This window comes from Rhinopithecus roxellana, chromosome 6 (genome assembly GCF_007565055.1).
Source record: "Rhinopithecus roxellana isolate Shanxi Qingling chromosome 6, ASM756505v1, whole genome shotgun sequence".
Lineage (NCBI taxonomy): Eukaryota > Metazoa > Chordata > Mammalia > Primates > Cercopithecidae > Rhinopithecus > Rhinopithecus roxellana.
In genome coordinates, this window is record NC_044554.1 from 59,643,686 (window position 1) to 59,661,548 (window position 17,863).

Genomic DNA, 17,863 nt, shown 5'->3' on the forward strand with positions numbered 1-17,863 from the left:
AACTTTTAAATTTCAAAATGCCAGGCCTTCAGATTCCCTAAATATTATAAAAGCACTGCCCAGTCACAGAATCACAAAACTTAACAGGTAGAAAGCAACATCCAAACCAACCAACTCGTTTATTTAATGCTTTTCCTTACTGTTTTCTCTTTCTGGTTAAGTGCGTCTGTTAAAGAGTAAATTTCTAGAAAGAAATGAGGTATAGTATTATCTTGCTTTTAATCTTTACCTACCAAGACATTGTCTGTCATTAAACACTTAATGAATGTTTTTCTTTCCTTTGCAGATAAGGGAAACGAAGGCTCCCAGTGATCTGGCAGACATCAAAACTTAGAATGTGTTCACTTCTATCCAGCCCCAACACTTCACTTCTTCACTTTTAGTGGTCTAATCTCTCTCTCTCTCATACAATGTACAAAACTCCTTTCCAGTTAAAATAGGATTCCAATGCTAAAAGGATGGTTAAATACCACTTTAATTAATAGTCTGTCTGACAGTGAATTTTAATATATATTCTCTGAAAGATGTAATTAAGGTCAAATGAGGTCACAATGGCAGGGCCCTGATACCATAGAGCTAATATTCTTGTAAGAGGAAGCGACACCAGGGAGCTCTGTCCCAGTGCACAGGGAAGAGGCCATGTGAGGACTCAGAAGGTTTCCTTGGGCCAGTGTGTCCTTGTTCTTGAGTCTTGTCCTAGCTAACCACTGTTTCTAAAGCAGTGATGGGCTGCATTAAATGTTGCCATCCTTCTTTGACAATTCCACTTATTTAACTGGGACTCTGTGGTTATGAGGTGCTAAGTGCACCTGTCAAAGGCATGACTTTGTTTCGATTTAGCAACGCTCCCACCAATACGCCTTATTGGTCCAGGAAGAAAAAATGGCATTAGAGTATTTTCTGAATGATACTTCTAGTTAGGTGCAAGCATTCAGATTTTCTAAGAAATAACTTGTGTTCTCACCTGTGTTTGCTATGTGAAAGAACTGTACTAACAAATCTAAGGCACAATAAATTACCTGTTTTTAGACTTGCAGAGAATAAAGAATAATAAAAAATGAATGAAAAAAAACAAAGAGAAAAGTACATTCTCACTCCTTCTCCCCACAAATCCCACAAATAACAGCTACAAAGTAATTTCAAATTTCCTGAAAAGACTACATTATATATTAATTGTAATAAAAAGTGTCACCCTCATTTAAATTGTGATTGATACTATAATAAAATGTACTTCATGGCCAAAGGTTTCTTTATATTCAGATCATGGTTAAAAATTACCACGATGTAATTATTCAAAAATAATTATTTTTGGAAAGAAACCTAAATGCACATCAGAACTACACAAAAGAAGAGAAATAATGTCACTCAAATTCCAACATTAACATATCTTCCTTCTGTTTCCCAAAATCAAGGCCCATAACATAAATTCCATTTATAAGAATGAACTCATTCATTTGTCTTAAAGCCTTCTAGAGAAAGCTGAAAGAGAGGAAACATGTCAATGGAAGAAAAAAAGGCATCAGTTATATCACTTTCAGAGTCTACATTTTAGGGAAAGTATTTCAGAATCTATCTGGGCATGGCTAGAAACCATTGTTTTGCCGTATGGCTCAAGCGTAATCCCACATCTTTGGAGCCAAACGGCGATCACGACAGGAGCTCGAACATCTGGCTACCAGAACCCGTCTATAAAAAACACTACCGCGAGGGGCGGCGCCTGTAGTCCAGACTCGGGAGCTGAGCGGGGCAAACCGGGAGGCGGAGCTTGCATGACTAACGGGCCACGCACTGTCCGGCGACGAGCGAGACTCTCAAAAAAAAAAAAAAAAAAAAAAAAAAAAGCATTGTTTTATATGTTTGTTCATTAGCCCACAGGCAGAACAGGATGAGGACTGTATTGCTGGGCACATCACACCTGTATCTCAGCATTTGGGAGGAGTGGCAACACCTTCAGGAGTTTGAGACCAGCCTGGCCAACATGGCAAACCCCATATCTACTAAAATACATTAGCCGGGCATGGTGGCGCATGCCTGTATCCCAGCTATTTGGGAGGCTGAGGCACAAGAATTGCTTGAACCCAGGAGGCAGAGGTTGCAGTGAGCCAAGATCACACCATTGCACTCCAGCCTGGACAACAGAATGAGTTTAAAAAAAAAAAAAGAAAAAAAAAAAAAAAAGACCTATCATTAAAAACATTCATTAAAGGTTTAATTACAGACAATGTCTTGGTAGGCTAAGAGTAAAGCAAGTAAGATAATATACTATACCCCATTTCTTTCTAGAAATTTACTCTCTAAGAGACATGCTTGACTGTAAAGAGAAAACAATAAGGAAAGCATTAAATAAGCAAGTAAAGGGACAAGCAGAGTTAATGGGCAGTGAACAAATTAGAAGTCAGTATATTTGACTCTCACATCCTGTGAGATTTCCTAGTGATGGAACTGCAGTAGCTATGAGAACAGTATAAAAATAAGTTAGCAAGATTACCAGAATTGAAGACCCAGTATAATAATTTTATGAAAGGAGAGTAAAAGCAACTACTGAGAATATACAAACCAGCATAACGGGAAACTGTGCTGTGGTATTCTTAGAAGGGTGGTTGGAATTGTCAACATAGAAACCCTCCAAGCTGGAAAGAATGCACTACTAGAATGAAAACTATGAAATGAATGATTTTAATAAATGAAGTGTATAGAATAGTCATATGCATAGTTTCAGAAGACAGTACAGTACCAGTGACACCAGACATAGGGAAAAAGTAGCAAAGGAAAGTGAAGGACCTAAACACTTGAAAGGGATCTCCCTCCACTGAAAACAAATGTGAGTTTGCCAAGAGACCATGTAAGAAAAAAAAAAAGATATAATGTTTAAATAGGTCCTGATTTTTTATAAAAGTCAACTTGTGGTAAGTTTCTCTAGAACTTATTTCATTTTATTTTTGAGATGGAATTTCGCTCGTTACCCAGGCTGGAGTGCAGTGGTGCAATCTCAGCTCACTGCAACCTTCGCCTCCTGGGTTCAAGTGATTCTCCTGCCTCAGCATCCCAAGTAGCTGGGATTACATGCACATGCCACCATGCCTGGCTAATTTTTGTATTTTTAGTAGAGACGGGGTTTCACCATGTTGTCCAGGCTGGTCTCAAACTCCTGACCTCAGGTGATCCACTCGTCTCGGCCTCCCAAGGTGCTGGGATTACAGGTGTGAGCCACCGTGCCCAGCCAAACTTATTTTTAATATGAGCTAAGCTATAAATAAAGAATAATTATTGTAACCAATTAGAAAAAGAGTTTGGTGGGGGGGCCGCCCTGGGATAGGGGCTGTGGCAGTACGCGGGGACCCGGCTGCGGTGGCTGCAGGGCTGACGATTGAGTCTCGGGCTGGGGCGGAAACGGAGCTCCAGGAAGCTACTAAAGTTCCTGGGGAAGCAAAGTAGAATTTCATAAGAACAAAATGGATGGAGAGGAGAAAACCTATGGTGGCTGTGAAGGCCCTGATGCCATGTATGTCAAATTGATGTCATCTGATGGCCATGAATTTATTGTAAAAAGAGAACATGCATTAACATCAGGCACGATAAAAGCCATGTTGAGTGGCCCAGGTCAGTTTGCTGAGAACGAAACCAATGAGGTCCATTTTAGAGAGATACCTTCACATGTGCTATCAAAAGTATGCATGTATTTTACGTACAAGGTTCGCTACACTAACAGCTCCACCGAGATTCCCGAATTCCCAATTGCACCTGAAATTGCACTAGAACTGCTGATGGCTGTGAACTTCCTAGATTGTTCAATAAAATAAATTATAATAAACTGTTAAAAAAAAAAAAAAGAAAGAAAAAGAGTTTGGCAAATTGGCATGGAAAAATAATATGAGTCAGTTGATAACAAGTAGAAACACATTTAAGAGCATTAGGAGAGGGAACTGCTAGGTAACAGGAAATGTGATTTCTCAATAATGTCAAACCAGCTGAGAGACGCTGAACCAATTTACATCCTCCCACAAGGTATGAGACATCCCACTGATCCATGTCCTCACCAATATGTGATGTTTTCAGGCTTCTTCGTTTTTTGCAGCCCATGCGGCTACCAAGAGAGGAGCTTGCAGGTAAGGATATGATCTTATTTTTTTCTTTCCCCAGGACGTGGCATAATCAGAGTCTAATAACAAGCACTGAGTAAAACTGAAGTGAAGAAGCCTAGACCTGAACCAAGATCACTTGTCATGTTTTCCATTTGGAATTTGCAATCCTGTACATTTTTTCCACCTTTCATTCTTCTACACTGCCTCTCCCATTATGCTACACTATCTTTCAAATAACAGAATGCTAACTCACATTCACTTAAACTAGCATAGAATAAAAGCAATGACCGTTCTAAAGAACAGAAAACATATCTACACAATTTTTGTTTATATAATCTCATAAAAATACGAGCAACTACGTCTGAACAAGAGACCACATCTAACTTGGAGATAGGAAAATATGCATCATAAGTATTCAATAAATATTTGTTGAATATAAAAGAAAAATTTTAAATTATAATAGTACTAATAAAATACACAAGTATGATAATGCACACTGGTTCGTTTAATTACAAAAATGAAACTTCTAAATTTTAGAAGAAATAATAAATCCAACACTCAGGAAATGCTGAAGTGTAAAAACTCAAATAAAAAAGGTAAAAAACCACTAAAAGATCTTAACCATTTCAAGTTCCACAAGTCAATCAGGAGTTTTTGACAAGGTTGCAATTTGGGCCAAGAGCTAATTAAAACTCTATCACAGTCATCTGTTCATCCAAGAATGAACTTACCTTTCAGACCACACAATATTTTTGGAAATTCCATTAAGAGATACACAGAGAAAGAATGAATGATAAACTATATCAGGCAACAAACTTTTTTCAGTTTTAATCAATAAGCTAAAATTCTGAATGAAAGTAGAAATCAAGTAAGAGAGTAAAACCACTGGGAGTACTACCAAGCCTTGAAACAACTATCTAGCAAAGCAGCATTTATAAAGACTTAACAAGTAACTGTCAAGAACTGTAATACATTAAGTTCCACCAGAATCTTCTACAAAAAAAAAATGCATTTTATTAAGTGTAAAATAAGTACTAACATATATATTTATATATTATGTGTGTATATATATATATTTCATTCTTCTAACTTCACATTTAAAAAGAAAAAAAAAACAGAGGAAAAATCTCTTGAAAAGTGGTTACTGACAACACTGTTAATGGCTTCTAAAGGATTTCTTTTCTACTTGGGAATAAATGTAAGCACAAGAATTCCACTTATCCAAACTATAGTATAACTTAGCAGTAAATTATGGCACTAAATCTAGGTTAGAAGATGCTTACCATGATTAAGGTATTTTCCAATTTCTAACAATTAGCAACATTAACTAAGTAGAAATCAATTGTAATTGAAGAAGACAGTGAAAACTAAACTAATTACCAAAGTCAATTGATATATATAATCAATGTTATTTAATTATAAATTCTGTATGTTATAATTTACTTATTATATACATATAGTACTTATCAACTAAACCTACAGAGAAACAGTTTTAATTTTCTTAATCTCTTAATAGTCTTAATTTTCTTAATCCCATGGTTCTTAAATGAATTTACTTGCTACAAATCTCTGCTAAAACAGACTTCTTAAAGTCAGTAAAATTTCTTTAAAAACTTTTTATTGTGTGAAAGTCAAGTTTTCGATATTTAATTTACATATTTATGTTTTTGTATTTAAAATCAATTGAGGAAACTAATCCAGTACAATTTAGAACACTGGTTACCCATATAAGAGATTAGAATGTAATTAGTTCTAATGGTATCAATTTAGTAAGTCTCGAATAATGAGAAGGTAGGACATTGTAATAATAAACTGCTTATGCTTGGAGAAAATATTCATAATATTATCTCTGGCCAATTCAACAGCATTTGCTTAACTGTTATTCCAAATGCTTCAAATATTATAGAATTGATCGGAGAAAGGTAAGGTGATATTCTGAAGTACCTAACATTTAGTAAATTCAGGAGTTTCTGGTCTATTATATGAAAATGCCACAAATATATACTCTGGTTCTTTACAGAGAAAACATACAATTGATATTATATTAGATATCTGGATCCCAAAAGGTGCATTTTAAAAATTGTGGTAAAAAAAAATACATAACATTAAATTTACCATCAACCTTTTTTAAATGTACCGTACAGTAGTGTCAACTATGTGCATACTGTTATGTAACAGATCTCTAGAACTTTCCTATCATAAATTGAAACTTTTTATCTACTCGACAATTGCCTCTTTTTTCCACTCTCAAAAAGTATCCTTTTAAAAGTATTCAGGATTTAGATTTTTTTCTTTAATGGAGGCACTATGGATTCTTACATTCCTATAATCATGTTATCCTAATGAACTGAGCATTAGAATCGATTTCACTCTGGTCACATCACGTTATCTTTCAACATATAAAAACATACACTTGATGTGTATGTCTTTCATTTTTTTATAAATCATATTTCTTCAGAGACCTGCCAGTTCTCAAAGGATATCTCGGACATTGGTGTAAATGACAAGGACAGATTATGGGTTGGCAATTTTTTCCTGTAAAGGGCCGGAGAGTAAGTATTTCAGGCTTTGTGGGCCATATGAGTTCTGTTGTAATTAAAAGTCTGCACTTGTAGCACAAAAGCAGCTATGGACAATACGTAAACAAATGAGCATGTCTGTGTGTCAATAAAAATGTATTTAAAAATACATGTGCAGGGCAGATTTCTCCAGTAAGCCATAGTTTGCCAACTCCTGAGACAGAAAAGAAAGAGACAGGGAGGGAAGGAGGGAAGGGAAGAGGGCGGGCGAGGGACAGAGATAGGGAGTGTGAAAGAAAGAAAATCAAATAAAAGTATTTATTCCTGAAAATAAGTAGCTACTCAGTGGGACTGAGATTATCTGTTAAACTGACTAACTTTGATAGTGAGGCCCTAAAAATAGAACAAATTTCTTTTATGACTTGTTTCAATGCTGACGCAACAACTGGTATTCCGCAGAGCAGCATAAATAATGAAAATATTGATCTTCAGTAAGTACATCACAGCACTTGACTTACCTTAGTAATGGGTGGAATATGACAGTAATGTTTCTGGCTCCAGGTTTGCAGACAAATTTTGTTCCTCCACCTTCAATTAAGTTGTCATCAGGACCCCCTTTCAGACGAAAGAAAAAAAAGAGACTTAGCTCATTGAAACGTTTATAAATAAACAAACCAAGCATATCTAGATGAGTCCTATACTGTCATAATTAGGACCATCTTTGCAAGCAATAACCTTCGGTATGTACAAAATTATTTTGAACGACTTCATCCAGGCTTCCTCACTTGAATAAACAAGAGATTAGAATTTTCACCCTGGCCGGGCAAGGTGGCTCACAGCTGTGGTCCCATCAGTTTGGGAGGCTGAGGAGGGTTGAGCACTTCAGGCCAGGAGTTTGAGATCAGCCTGGCCAATATGGTGAAACCCTGTCTCTATTAAAAATTTTTTAAAAATAGCCAGGCATGGTCGCATGTACCTGTAGTCCCAGCTACTCAGGAGGTTGAGGCAGGAGAACTGCTGGAACCTGGGAGGCGGAGGTTGCAGTGAACCAAGATTGCGCCACTGCACTAAAGCCTGGGCGACACAGCGAGACTCCATCTCAAAACAAACAAACAAACACCCAGCATTTTTATTCTGAGTAAGAACATGGAATCACAGTAAGAACAAATGCTACATTTAATGGAACAGTGCAAGGCTACAATTCCGTTAAGGTGAAAATTTTGATCTCCAATGACCAGGGTCCATCTTGGACAGTATGGGACATAAAGCTTTCAGAGAAAGGATGAAGTGCCTGCCATTCAAAGTTGCTGCATATTGTAAAGATTGGAGCAGAGATTCATATAAGCCTAACTTACCATACTTTATCAAATCTGAGACCCCAATGATTACAAGACATACTATTATTTTACACATCACCAAGAAAAAAAAAGTCCTGCTATTTAAACGATATAATGCTTTCTTGGAATGTTTCCTTTTCCTTATTGAATAGCTTGGCTTTTCACAGAAACAAATGGTTACCATAAACCTCTCAGGCACATTCAATAAGAAAATATAAGAAAAATAAGTTTGTTAAGGCATTCTTAACACTAAGTAATATTTGAAGTCTAGCTCTTTCGAATCACTCTGACTCAGAGTTTTCAATGTCCTTGTTTTCTAAACATTGTCATCCACTGTCACCAAGAGCGTGTGTTTCATAAAGGAATGCTCCATGCTGCATCCCGTATTTCATTGCACGCTGCTGATATCCATCCTGCAAAGTTTAAAGTTGATGCTTTCTTGATGCTATCAGAAGGTTTAAACAGAAGGCTTTCCTATCCCAACCAGGACTTATACTCTTTCCTCAAATGGTCCTTAACTGCTTCATTAATGGAAACACTGAAGGGTCATGGTGCTAGGAGTAACACAAGCTCACACACACTGCACCGGTGACAATTCACCATGACTGGTTTCCAGTAGGCAGCCATTAAGATGTCACTCATTTCAGATACATCCTCATTTCAGAGAATTTAGAATGTGAAAAGATGTATCACTTTGGATGTTGGGAAAAATGCTCTCCCCCACTTGTGTTTCTTGCCACTATAATGAAGTTCAACTAATGTAATCTCTGACCTCTTTCCACCTTTTACCCACTCCAGGGGAAGTGATATAATGCCTCTGACTGATAAAAATTGAGAAGAAAAGGCTGGGCATGCATGGCTTAGCAACTCCCATATTCCACTTTAGAAACTAGAGTGCCTGAAGACAGTTAAGTGGTGTCTGGTGTAAGTTTAGCTATAAAGGTCCTGCTTTGTCAGAGAAGGCCTGAAGTGGGCCAACATCTTTTCTAAATGGGTGAGTAAATCTGTTTAACTGTGATGTTCAGTTAGCAAGCTTTGTTTGATTCTCAAACTGGGTTACATCCTGCAATCTGGCTTAAATCAATATAAAAGTGACATTTCACTTACTATCTACCTTACTTATTTCTCAATAGTTTCAAAACTCCAGCAGGAAAGATGGCTACTATTTAGTGGGCTTCCTCAAAACCCTAGCAATCTACACTTCCAACATTTGGTTTCCTTCTTCTAAATTAAACATTTTCTTTCTGAGTATAGTTCTTTGCATGTTACCAAACACAGCTAAATCTCCCTTGATTTATTATCTATCTGAATGGTCTCTAGGCATCTTGGAAATTGACTGATAAAAACATGTGAAGCTTCAGAAATCCATACCCTGGATCATCAGGACTTCCCAGAGGCATCAAAGTCTAGACATTTGGATCAGTTGTTTCTACCAACTCATCAGTGCATACTTTTTCTTAAGAATAACCAAAAATACAATGGCATAGTCAACCCTTAATTAGAAATCGTGCACTGTTTTTTCTCATTAAAAAAAATCAATCTTGTACAATGTTTGCATCAGAGATATGAACGTGCTGCTAAATTTTGCTGAGTTAAGGAAAGCATGAAGACTGAAACAAACACTACACTTCTAATAAAATCCTCCTTGAAAGGTCACATGGTATAGTTACAAAAATGATAGAATAAGTATAACTTCTTTAACATCTTTCCTTTTAAGATTATAAAATCTAGTCAGAATTCATTCACAAAGGAGATATGTATAGAAGAAACCGGGATATATTCTACACTTCAGGAACAGGTAAATAAGTCTACATGAAAATAATGTAATAATGGACACAATATGAACATGTCTTTTGATAACCTATATGAGATAGACTAGATGATTTCCAACAGTTTATAAATATTCTGAAGTGCTACGATATTAGGCACTCAATAATTAAGTTCAGACCTGACTAACCTGGCTTCATTCAAATGAAAACCTTCACGTATGGTAAATGCGCTGTATGCATGTGCACCTCTATGCCTTAGCCACACTGCGCTACCATCTGGAGGTCTCTCTCCCCTCGTACCAATTCTTTAGGTCTCACATCTATTCCCAAACTATCAAATGCCCTTCTCTCAAAGTCCACAATTCTATTAACAGTGACTATGTATAAAATAACCCATAAGAATCTTAACACAAGTCACTTCTGTTACTATGTGTTTTCTTCCTTATGTCACTTTTTCCCACCTGGAATGTAACTTCCTGGAAAGTGATTAAACAAGAATACATTTGCTGAATGAAAGGAAAAAAGACCTAACTTGCTAAAATGTTATAGTAATTAGATGAGACAGTATGTGTGAAAGCTTAATAAATGTAAACTGTCAAAACCCAAATAAATGTAAGCAACTGTCAAAAACTAATAAAGGTAAGCAAATCTCACTGTATCATCAAAGCTGTATAGGGAGTAGGTGTGCTTAATAAACATTTGTTGATGACCATATTACAGAGAACGAAGATAACAAAAGATAAGCTACAATACCAAAAATACAGCATCAGAGTCACTAGAAACGTCAGTGAGAGGAAGATATGGCTGTGAAAATATAGGTACAATGACAGGGTATGAGGTTAGAAACTAAATAATACTTTCATTAGTTCTAAACCCCTGCTAGCTACAAAAAGATGATTACTGATTCACATAGTGCAGTTAAGCTAAATAAAACGTAGAGTTCAGAGAAAAATATGAAAAAAGAGACTCTCCTCCCTACCCCAACCCCTAACCAGACTTCCATCTACAGGAACCTCATACACTCTTCCAGCTCCATTACCAAATGCCATCTATACTGCACTTGTCATGATTTCCTCTTGAAGATGAGAAGTCAAATGTTTCTTACTACATTACCAATAAACAGAGCCAACCCAATGAAAATTTTCTTGAAAATAAAGCTGTTAGAAACAAAAGTAAAGGTCATGGCCAAAAATCATAAGGTCTGAGTCCTGAACCCCTGAAATCTACTTTAGCATTTCAGTATTCTTAGTGAAAAACAAAACTCACTTTTCCTCACGTGCCTTCTCATCTTCTCATGATCAAATAACCTGGGACCTACTGTCAGGAACTTTTTTTTTTTTTAAGATGGAGTCTCGCTGTGTCCCCCAGGCTGGTATACACTGGTGAGATCTCGGTTTACTGCAACCTCCACCTCCCAGGTTCAAGTGATTCTCCTGCCTCAGCCTCCCGAGCAGCTGGGATTACAGGCACGCACCACCATGCCTGGCTAATTTTTGTATTTTTAGTAGAGACGAGGCTTCACCATGTTAGCCAGGCTAGTCTCAAACTCCCGACCTCAAGTGATCCACTCGCCTCACTCTCCCAAAGTGCTGGGATTACAGGTGTGAGCCACCATCCCTGGCCAGGAGCCTTCTTAAGGAACATGTTGTTCAATCCTGGTTAGAGCACTGGACAGGTCAGTGCTTCCCTTCACTCTCTTTATGGTCTAATTGTAGCTGTGAGAAGCCAGGTGACAGGCACTAGAGAAAATGTCAAATGATGATGGATGGCTGGAATGCAAGGGAACCCGACAATAGTATTACAAGTGGAATATACTATGCAAAAGGAGAAGAAAGGCCCCAGATATTTCCTATTTTTAACAATGAGGACGATGATTTGACACGCTGTCCCAGACAGCTGGCAACAGGCACCGAGGCCACCTGATAACTGCTGGAATGACAACATCTTAGTGTTCACAGGTTGGTCCCTTCTTTTAGAATTCATTTGCTTTTAAGTAATAAGATTCCACATTTATTTATTCCTTGATTCTACCCAACTAGAGTTTAATGTGGTTTGTAATAAATATTGTCATATTAATAAAACACAAACAGAAACTAAAGCCTCAGAAAGAAATGGAAACAGGATTCTCACTGAAATAACTATGGAACAGAGGGAAGAATCAAAATGATGTTGTGTCAAACATCAGACCACTATTCATTATTAGCATAAGTGCGACAAAATTATTTAAATTCTCTGAGTCTCAGCCTTGCCATTTATAAAATAAGGATTGCAATAAACTCTTTCAAAGACTTGTGATGTTTAAGGGAAGTAACGCAGATAAGAGCATTCAGTACAGTGTTCTGTGCCGAGTACATCGCCAATGCTCTTTTCCTTTTCCATTAGAATTACCAAACACTGAAGGATCTAACTGATTTCACAAACTAGGGAAAAAGAAAGTCCAAATTCAAAAAAGGTTGTTCTTGTTACTTTAGGCAACACAATACTAGTCAATATCATTAATGAGATCAACTTTACAACAAATGTGTGAAACATGCTTGCCTTATTTTCGTGGAAATATTACTGTAGTGAAAGATTTAGAAATTTGATGGGAACACTTAGCAGGACAGAAAGAAAAAAGGTTTTCTCTAGTCTTAATTTTTCCTCTTTTTTTTAAATTTATAAAAACATTAGATAGTGTTAGCCATTGTTCCCCCTACTCTTTTTTTTTTTTAAGCGATGAGGTCAGGCTGGGCACGGTGGCTCACACCTGTAATCCCAGCACTTTGGGAGGCTGAGGTGGGCAGATTACCTGAGGTGAGGAGTTCGAGACCAGCCTGGCCAACATGGTGAAACCCTGTCTCTACTAAAAATACAAAAATTAACCAGGCGTGTTGGTGCATGCCTGTAATCCCAGCTACTCGGGAGGCTGAGGCAGGAGAATTGCTTGAGCCCAGGAGGCAGAGGTTGCAGTGGGCCAAGATCATGCCACTGCACTCCAGAATGACCAACACAGTCAGACTCTGTCTCAAAAAGAAAGGGAAAAAAGAGAGAGAGAGAGAGAGAGAGAGAGAGATGGGGTCTCGCTCTGATGCCCAGGCTGGAGTGCAGTGGTGCGATCACGGGGTTCCTCCCACCTCAAGTTCCTGAGCAGCTGAGACTACAGGTGCATACCAACATACCTGGTTCATCTTTTATTTTTTGTAGAAACAGGGTCTCAATATGTTGCCCAGGATGGTCTTGAACTCCTAAACTCAAGCGATCCTCCCACCTTGGCCTCCCAAAGAAGTAGGGATTGCCCAGCCCTACTCTTTATTTTTCAATTAAAAATAATGAATATTAAATGTATAGATGTTGAAATTATAACCATCTTGTACCAAGTGCTCAAGTGAAAAGAGCATAAAACTGATCATGACTTTTTGAGCCACAGAGAGTCGCATGCCCCATCTGACCTTTTTAATGTGTCCTGATTTTTAAATTGGCCTTTCCACATAGAAAAGAACCACAGTGAAGGTGAATTCTTTTATAGCAAATATTTTGCTTCATAACTACTTTCTAAGGATTATGAAATAGTATACAGTATAATAAATATGGAATTCCTGACTGCATCAATAAATGTGGTCTTTAATTGGCTCTAAGAGCCAGCTGAATGGTTCAAGAGTTCCCTGAATTCACAGCTGTCACCCTGCCAGAGGGGTTCTTTTAGATTACATTTCTTAGCAAGTGCTTATTCTTAAAGCACATGTGATCATTATGGCTTAATGCTGTTGCCGCTCCTACCACCACCACTAAACTTGTCAGAAGGGTAACCTTGTTACAAGTATGTGACCTTGGGGTTTGTTGCTACATCAAGAAGAAACAAAGGTAAATTACTTATCCTTACCCTCAAATGATTTACTATCACAGCAAAGTCAAGTAAATCAGGATTAGTGATGGTACTGTGTTACCCAAGAGTGAGCTGCTGCTGGACACAGGAAGAAAATCCAGGCAACAAGCTCCTTCAAGGAAAGAATCACCTTTTGCACTCAACTCTTAGGTAGTGTGTCATCATTATTAATAACAACAATACTATTTTGTTCATAATTGTATTATTTGTGCCTAAGACAGTTTCTACCAGAGAATAAGCACTCAGTATATTTGTTGAATGAACATATGCACAAACAAAAAGTGAGAAAGAATATCTTTTTTAGAACAAGTGAATTCTACCTACAAACCAACTAGGAGCAAATAGTAATTATGTTTTCACATAAAGTTTGCTCAGTGAGAAATCCATGTTTCAAGAAAGGGCTGAAAAAGTATATTGATTACAGTATTATTTATAAAAGATAATCTCACAAATAGAAATAAATTCATTATTCTCATCATAAGACAAGTAAATGTCTTGCCAATATTGTGTTCAATTATATTTTATTCTTGTATAGCTCTCGTGTTGTACTTTAGGTTAAGACAGGTGCCAAGTATTATCCTGGATATGTAGAAAAAAGATAAAAGAAGGGCAAGGGGCAATTCTAATTTATCAAACATCTACTAAGAAACTGGCACTATGCTGAATCCTTTACATAAAAATACTCACTTCATCCTAATAATATTCCTGAAATATTATTATCTACCATAGAGATGAAAAAATGGAGGCTCATGGCAGGGGATTAAGGGGCATGAAGTGTCTTGCTCAAGGTCACACATAGAGTAGGTTCATTATTCAAACTTCAGTCTGTTCCTCCAAGAACAATTTTTTCAACTATATATCCTACAATGTGCTTAATATCATTTTATGTTTCCAAGGAATCTGCAGGTTGAATAAAAGGATGTAGATGATAGTAGTGCAGGAAACATCTAAAACAGGGACCACTGAACCTTGATATTGTGATGGAGTTTGACAAACAAAATGTTTTCCATGGCATCAACATTAAATAAAGCAGCTGGTTATTCCAGCCAAAACACAAAAAGCCTCATTATAAATGTAGGTGAAGCTTAAGAGAAACAATATATAGGTTATGTACTATATATATAAATATAATGATCATGTATGCAAGGTTTGGGTGGTCCAACTGAAGCTAGAAATACTCTCCTCTCTAATACAGTCCTAGTAGCAAGAACTAGAGCTCTGCGTTTTTCTGTCTCTCCTGACTAATAGTGGCTATGATGATACTTATCCCATCCTCACCTTCAAACTGCTGGTGAGAGCTCCCTGGGTGTCAAAAACATGAAGGGAGGAACGAAAAAAAAAGGAGGGGTTTGCAACTTTCAAGAAAAGAACTGTGGAGAGTTTGCCTGCCATCCCAGAAACACTGATAGAAATCCATCTATTCTGTTTCTCCTTCAAAAGGAGAAAAAGAAAATCAGCCAGGTGCGATGGCTCATGCCCTTAATTCCAGTGCTGTGGGAGGCCAAGATGGGAAGATCACTTGAGGCCAGGAGTTAGAGACCAGCCTGAGCAATGTAACGAGACCCTATCGCTACACAAAATTTAAAAATGAGCCCAGCATGGTGAGGAGCAACTGTAGTTCCAGGTACTTGAGAGGCTGAGGCACGAAGATAGCTTGAGTCCAAGAGTACAAGGTTGCAGTGAACCATGATTGCACCACTGCCCACCAGCCTGGGTAACAGAGTGATACCCTATCTTTATTGGATGGATGGATGGACAGACAGACAGACACACAGACAGACAGACAAAAGAAAACTAGTCAACAGACCTTTCTTGCTTCTGTTACTGTTACCGCAGACCATTTCCACACTTCTAATCATCCGAGACCCAAACAATGTCCTGCAGTTTCCTCATGACACAGAAAAAAGCTATGGTTTAAATGTCCCCTCCAAAACTCACATTGAAATTTAATTGCCATGCAACAGTATTAAGAGGTAGGGCCTTAAAAAGGTGGCCATAAGGCTCCAGATAAATGAAGGAAATAAGGCAAATTCCAAGGATCTCAACTCAGAGGAGAAAGGACAGATCCTTTTGGTTCTCCCTAGAGTCACTCACAGGAATAGGTTCTCCCTAGAGTCACTCACAAGAAAGAGAATCTAAATGTGGGACTGCCTAATGATGGATTATTGTGAGAAGGACATCTCTCATATGTGCCAAAGTAAAAAGAACAGCATGTCATGTGTATGTGCAGTATCTTATGTGTGCTGGAAATGTCCATGCCAGTAGACTGCTAGAATGGAAATAACTAATCGAAGTTTTGCTTCAAGTACGACTCTCTCCTAGATTTTTGGCTAACGACCATAAAATAATCCTCATGAAGAAATAAAAATCATATTTTTTGTAGTTCAACAACTGAGTGCATTCTAGCTCCTATATAACAATGAATTCTATAATAATCTACTATTTATTTCAAGGTAGTCTCTTGGTTTAGAACACAAAACAAGAGAAAAAAAAGCAGCTTTCTCAATTATCTCCTTACCATAAATTAAAAGAGGAGTGAAAGGACAAGATAACAAGGGAAGAAACAAAAATGAAGCAACAAATTTGAAGGTTAATAATAGCTCATCCTGAGCCATCAGTAAAATGTGTTCACCTGGAGCTCTTCCCTGAGCATAAGTCAAAGGAGGGTCCATTAGCAGCAGTGCCCAGTGTTTCTACAATAGAGTCTGAAAACAGCATGTTCTAGGAAGAGCAAAATGTAAGATATGAGCCAATTACCAAAGGATCCACAGTGACTCCATGCATATTTTTAAATGGTTGATCAACAAGGCACAAGGGAGTTTTCACTGACGATCCAGTGAGGAGCATTCCTATCCTTGTGACATTATCCTACAACTCACTTTATATTAAGGTTACCTTGGAAGATTGCAGTAATTCTTCTCTTTCCACTCTAACTGATTCTCCAGATTTAATTATCTTGAATCTATTAAATATGTTTCAGTGGCTATTTGGGTATATCTAGCTCAGAGATTCTCATGTGTGTGAGCCAGGGAACTGTACTTCTAATTACATTTCTTTTTTTTTTTTTTTCACTAAGCATAATGTTTTCAAGGTTCATCAGTGGTGTAGCAGGTATCAGTACTTCATTTCCTTTTATGGAAGAATAATATTCCAATGCATGTATACACCACATTTAATTTATCCATTTATCAGCAGATGAACATTTGGACATCTCTACTGTTTAGATTAAATAATGCTGCTAGAAACATCCAGGTACAAGTTTTGTGTGGATGCATGTTTCAACTCTCCTCAGTATATACTACATCTAGAACTGAAATTGCTAAGTTATATGGTAACTCTGTGTTAAACATCTTCAGAAACTGCCAGATTGCTTTTCAGAGAGGCTGAACCCTAATGCTAGGTTTTTTGTTTTTAAGTAACTAGTTGCTTAACAGAAAATGGCAGGGCCCAGTGGCTCATGCCTGTAATTCCACTACTTTGGGAGGCTGAGGCAGGTAGATCACTTGAGGCCAGGAGTTTGAAACCAGCCTGGCCAACATGGTGAAACCTAGTCTCTATTAAAACTACAAAAAAATTAGCCAGGTGTGGAGATGCACATTTGTGGTCCCAGCTATGTGGGAGGCTGAGTCAGGAGAACTGCTTGACCTTGGGAGGTGAAAGCTGCAGTGAGCCAAGATCAGGCCACTGCACTCCAGCCTGGGTAATAGAGGGAGACTCTGTCTCAAAAAAAACAAAAACAAAAACAAAAAAACAAAAAAAAACAAACAAAACAGAAAATGGGGAGATGGGGAGACAGAGAAGGTAGGCAGCATGCAGAGAAAGTATGAATATTTTCTTCTCTAGGCTCTGTCACCTGGCTCTTGTAGGAGTGGTCTTGCGTATGTCAAAGAATCATTGAGAAGGCATTACCAGACATAACAGATGATGGCTAGAGCAGAAGCACTGGGGAACTGGGCCAACTAGGAAATTATCTGTGCTATTTGCATTCTTTGAACTAAGTGTCTAGTCTGTTTTATCACTCACGATTAAAACAGACAATAAGGTTTCTCTTCTCACTCAACTTTTAGATTGCAGAAGACTTTACTGTTTGCTCTGTAATTCTTGTTACAGCAAGAATGATATGAAGGACAACAGAATGCCATGAAGTTCTCTAATCAGGTGAGCCCATCTCATTGCTGACCTAAAGCGTATGGTTGGCTAGCTGAGAATCCTCTGATGACAGCTTGCCAGTTGAGCAGTAGATTTATGATGCAAATAAGCCTCAAACTGAAAATATGTTGACCTATCAATCTTA

At 37.7% G+C, this 17,863-nt stretch overlaps 1 protein-coding gene and 1 pseudogene across 2 annotated transcripts in view; one reads left to right on the forward strand and one right to left on the reverse strand.

Moving 5' to 3' along the window:
• EXOC4 (exocyst complex component 4) overlaps positions 1-17,863 on the reverse strand; it is an 850,866-nt gene that overhangs the window by 464,114 nt on the left and 368,889 nt on the right. The window contains exon 10 of the mRNA XM_010357736.2: positions 7,120-7,216. Within this exon, the coding sequence (XP_010356038.2) occupies positions 7,120-7,216 (97 nt within the window). The remainder of the gene's footprint in view (positions 1-7,119; positions 7,217-17,863) is intronic.
• LOC104657870 lies at positions 3,304-3,811 on the forward strand (annotated as a pseudogene). Its single transcript, XR_747348.2, has one exon. The product of XR_747348.2 is annotated as an elongin-C pseudogene (transcript).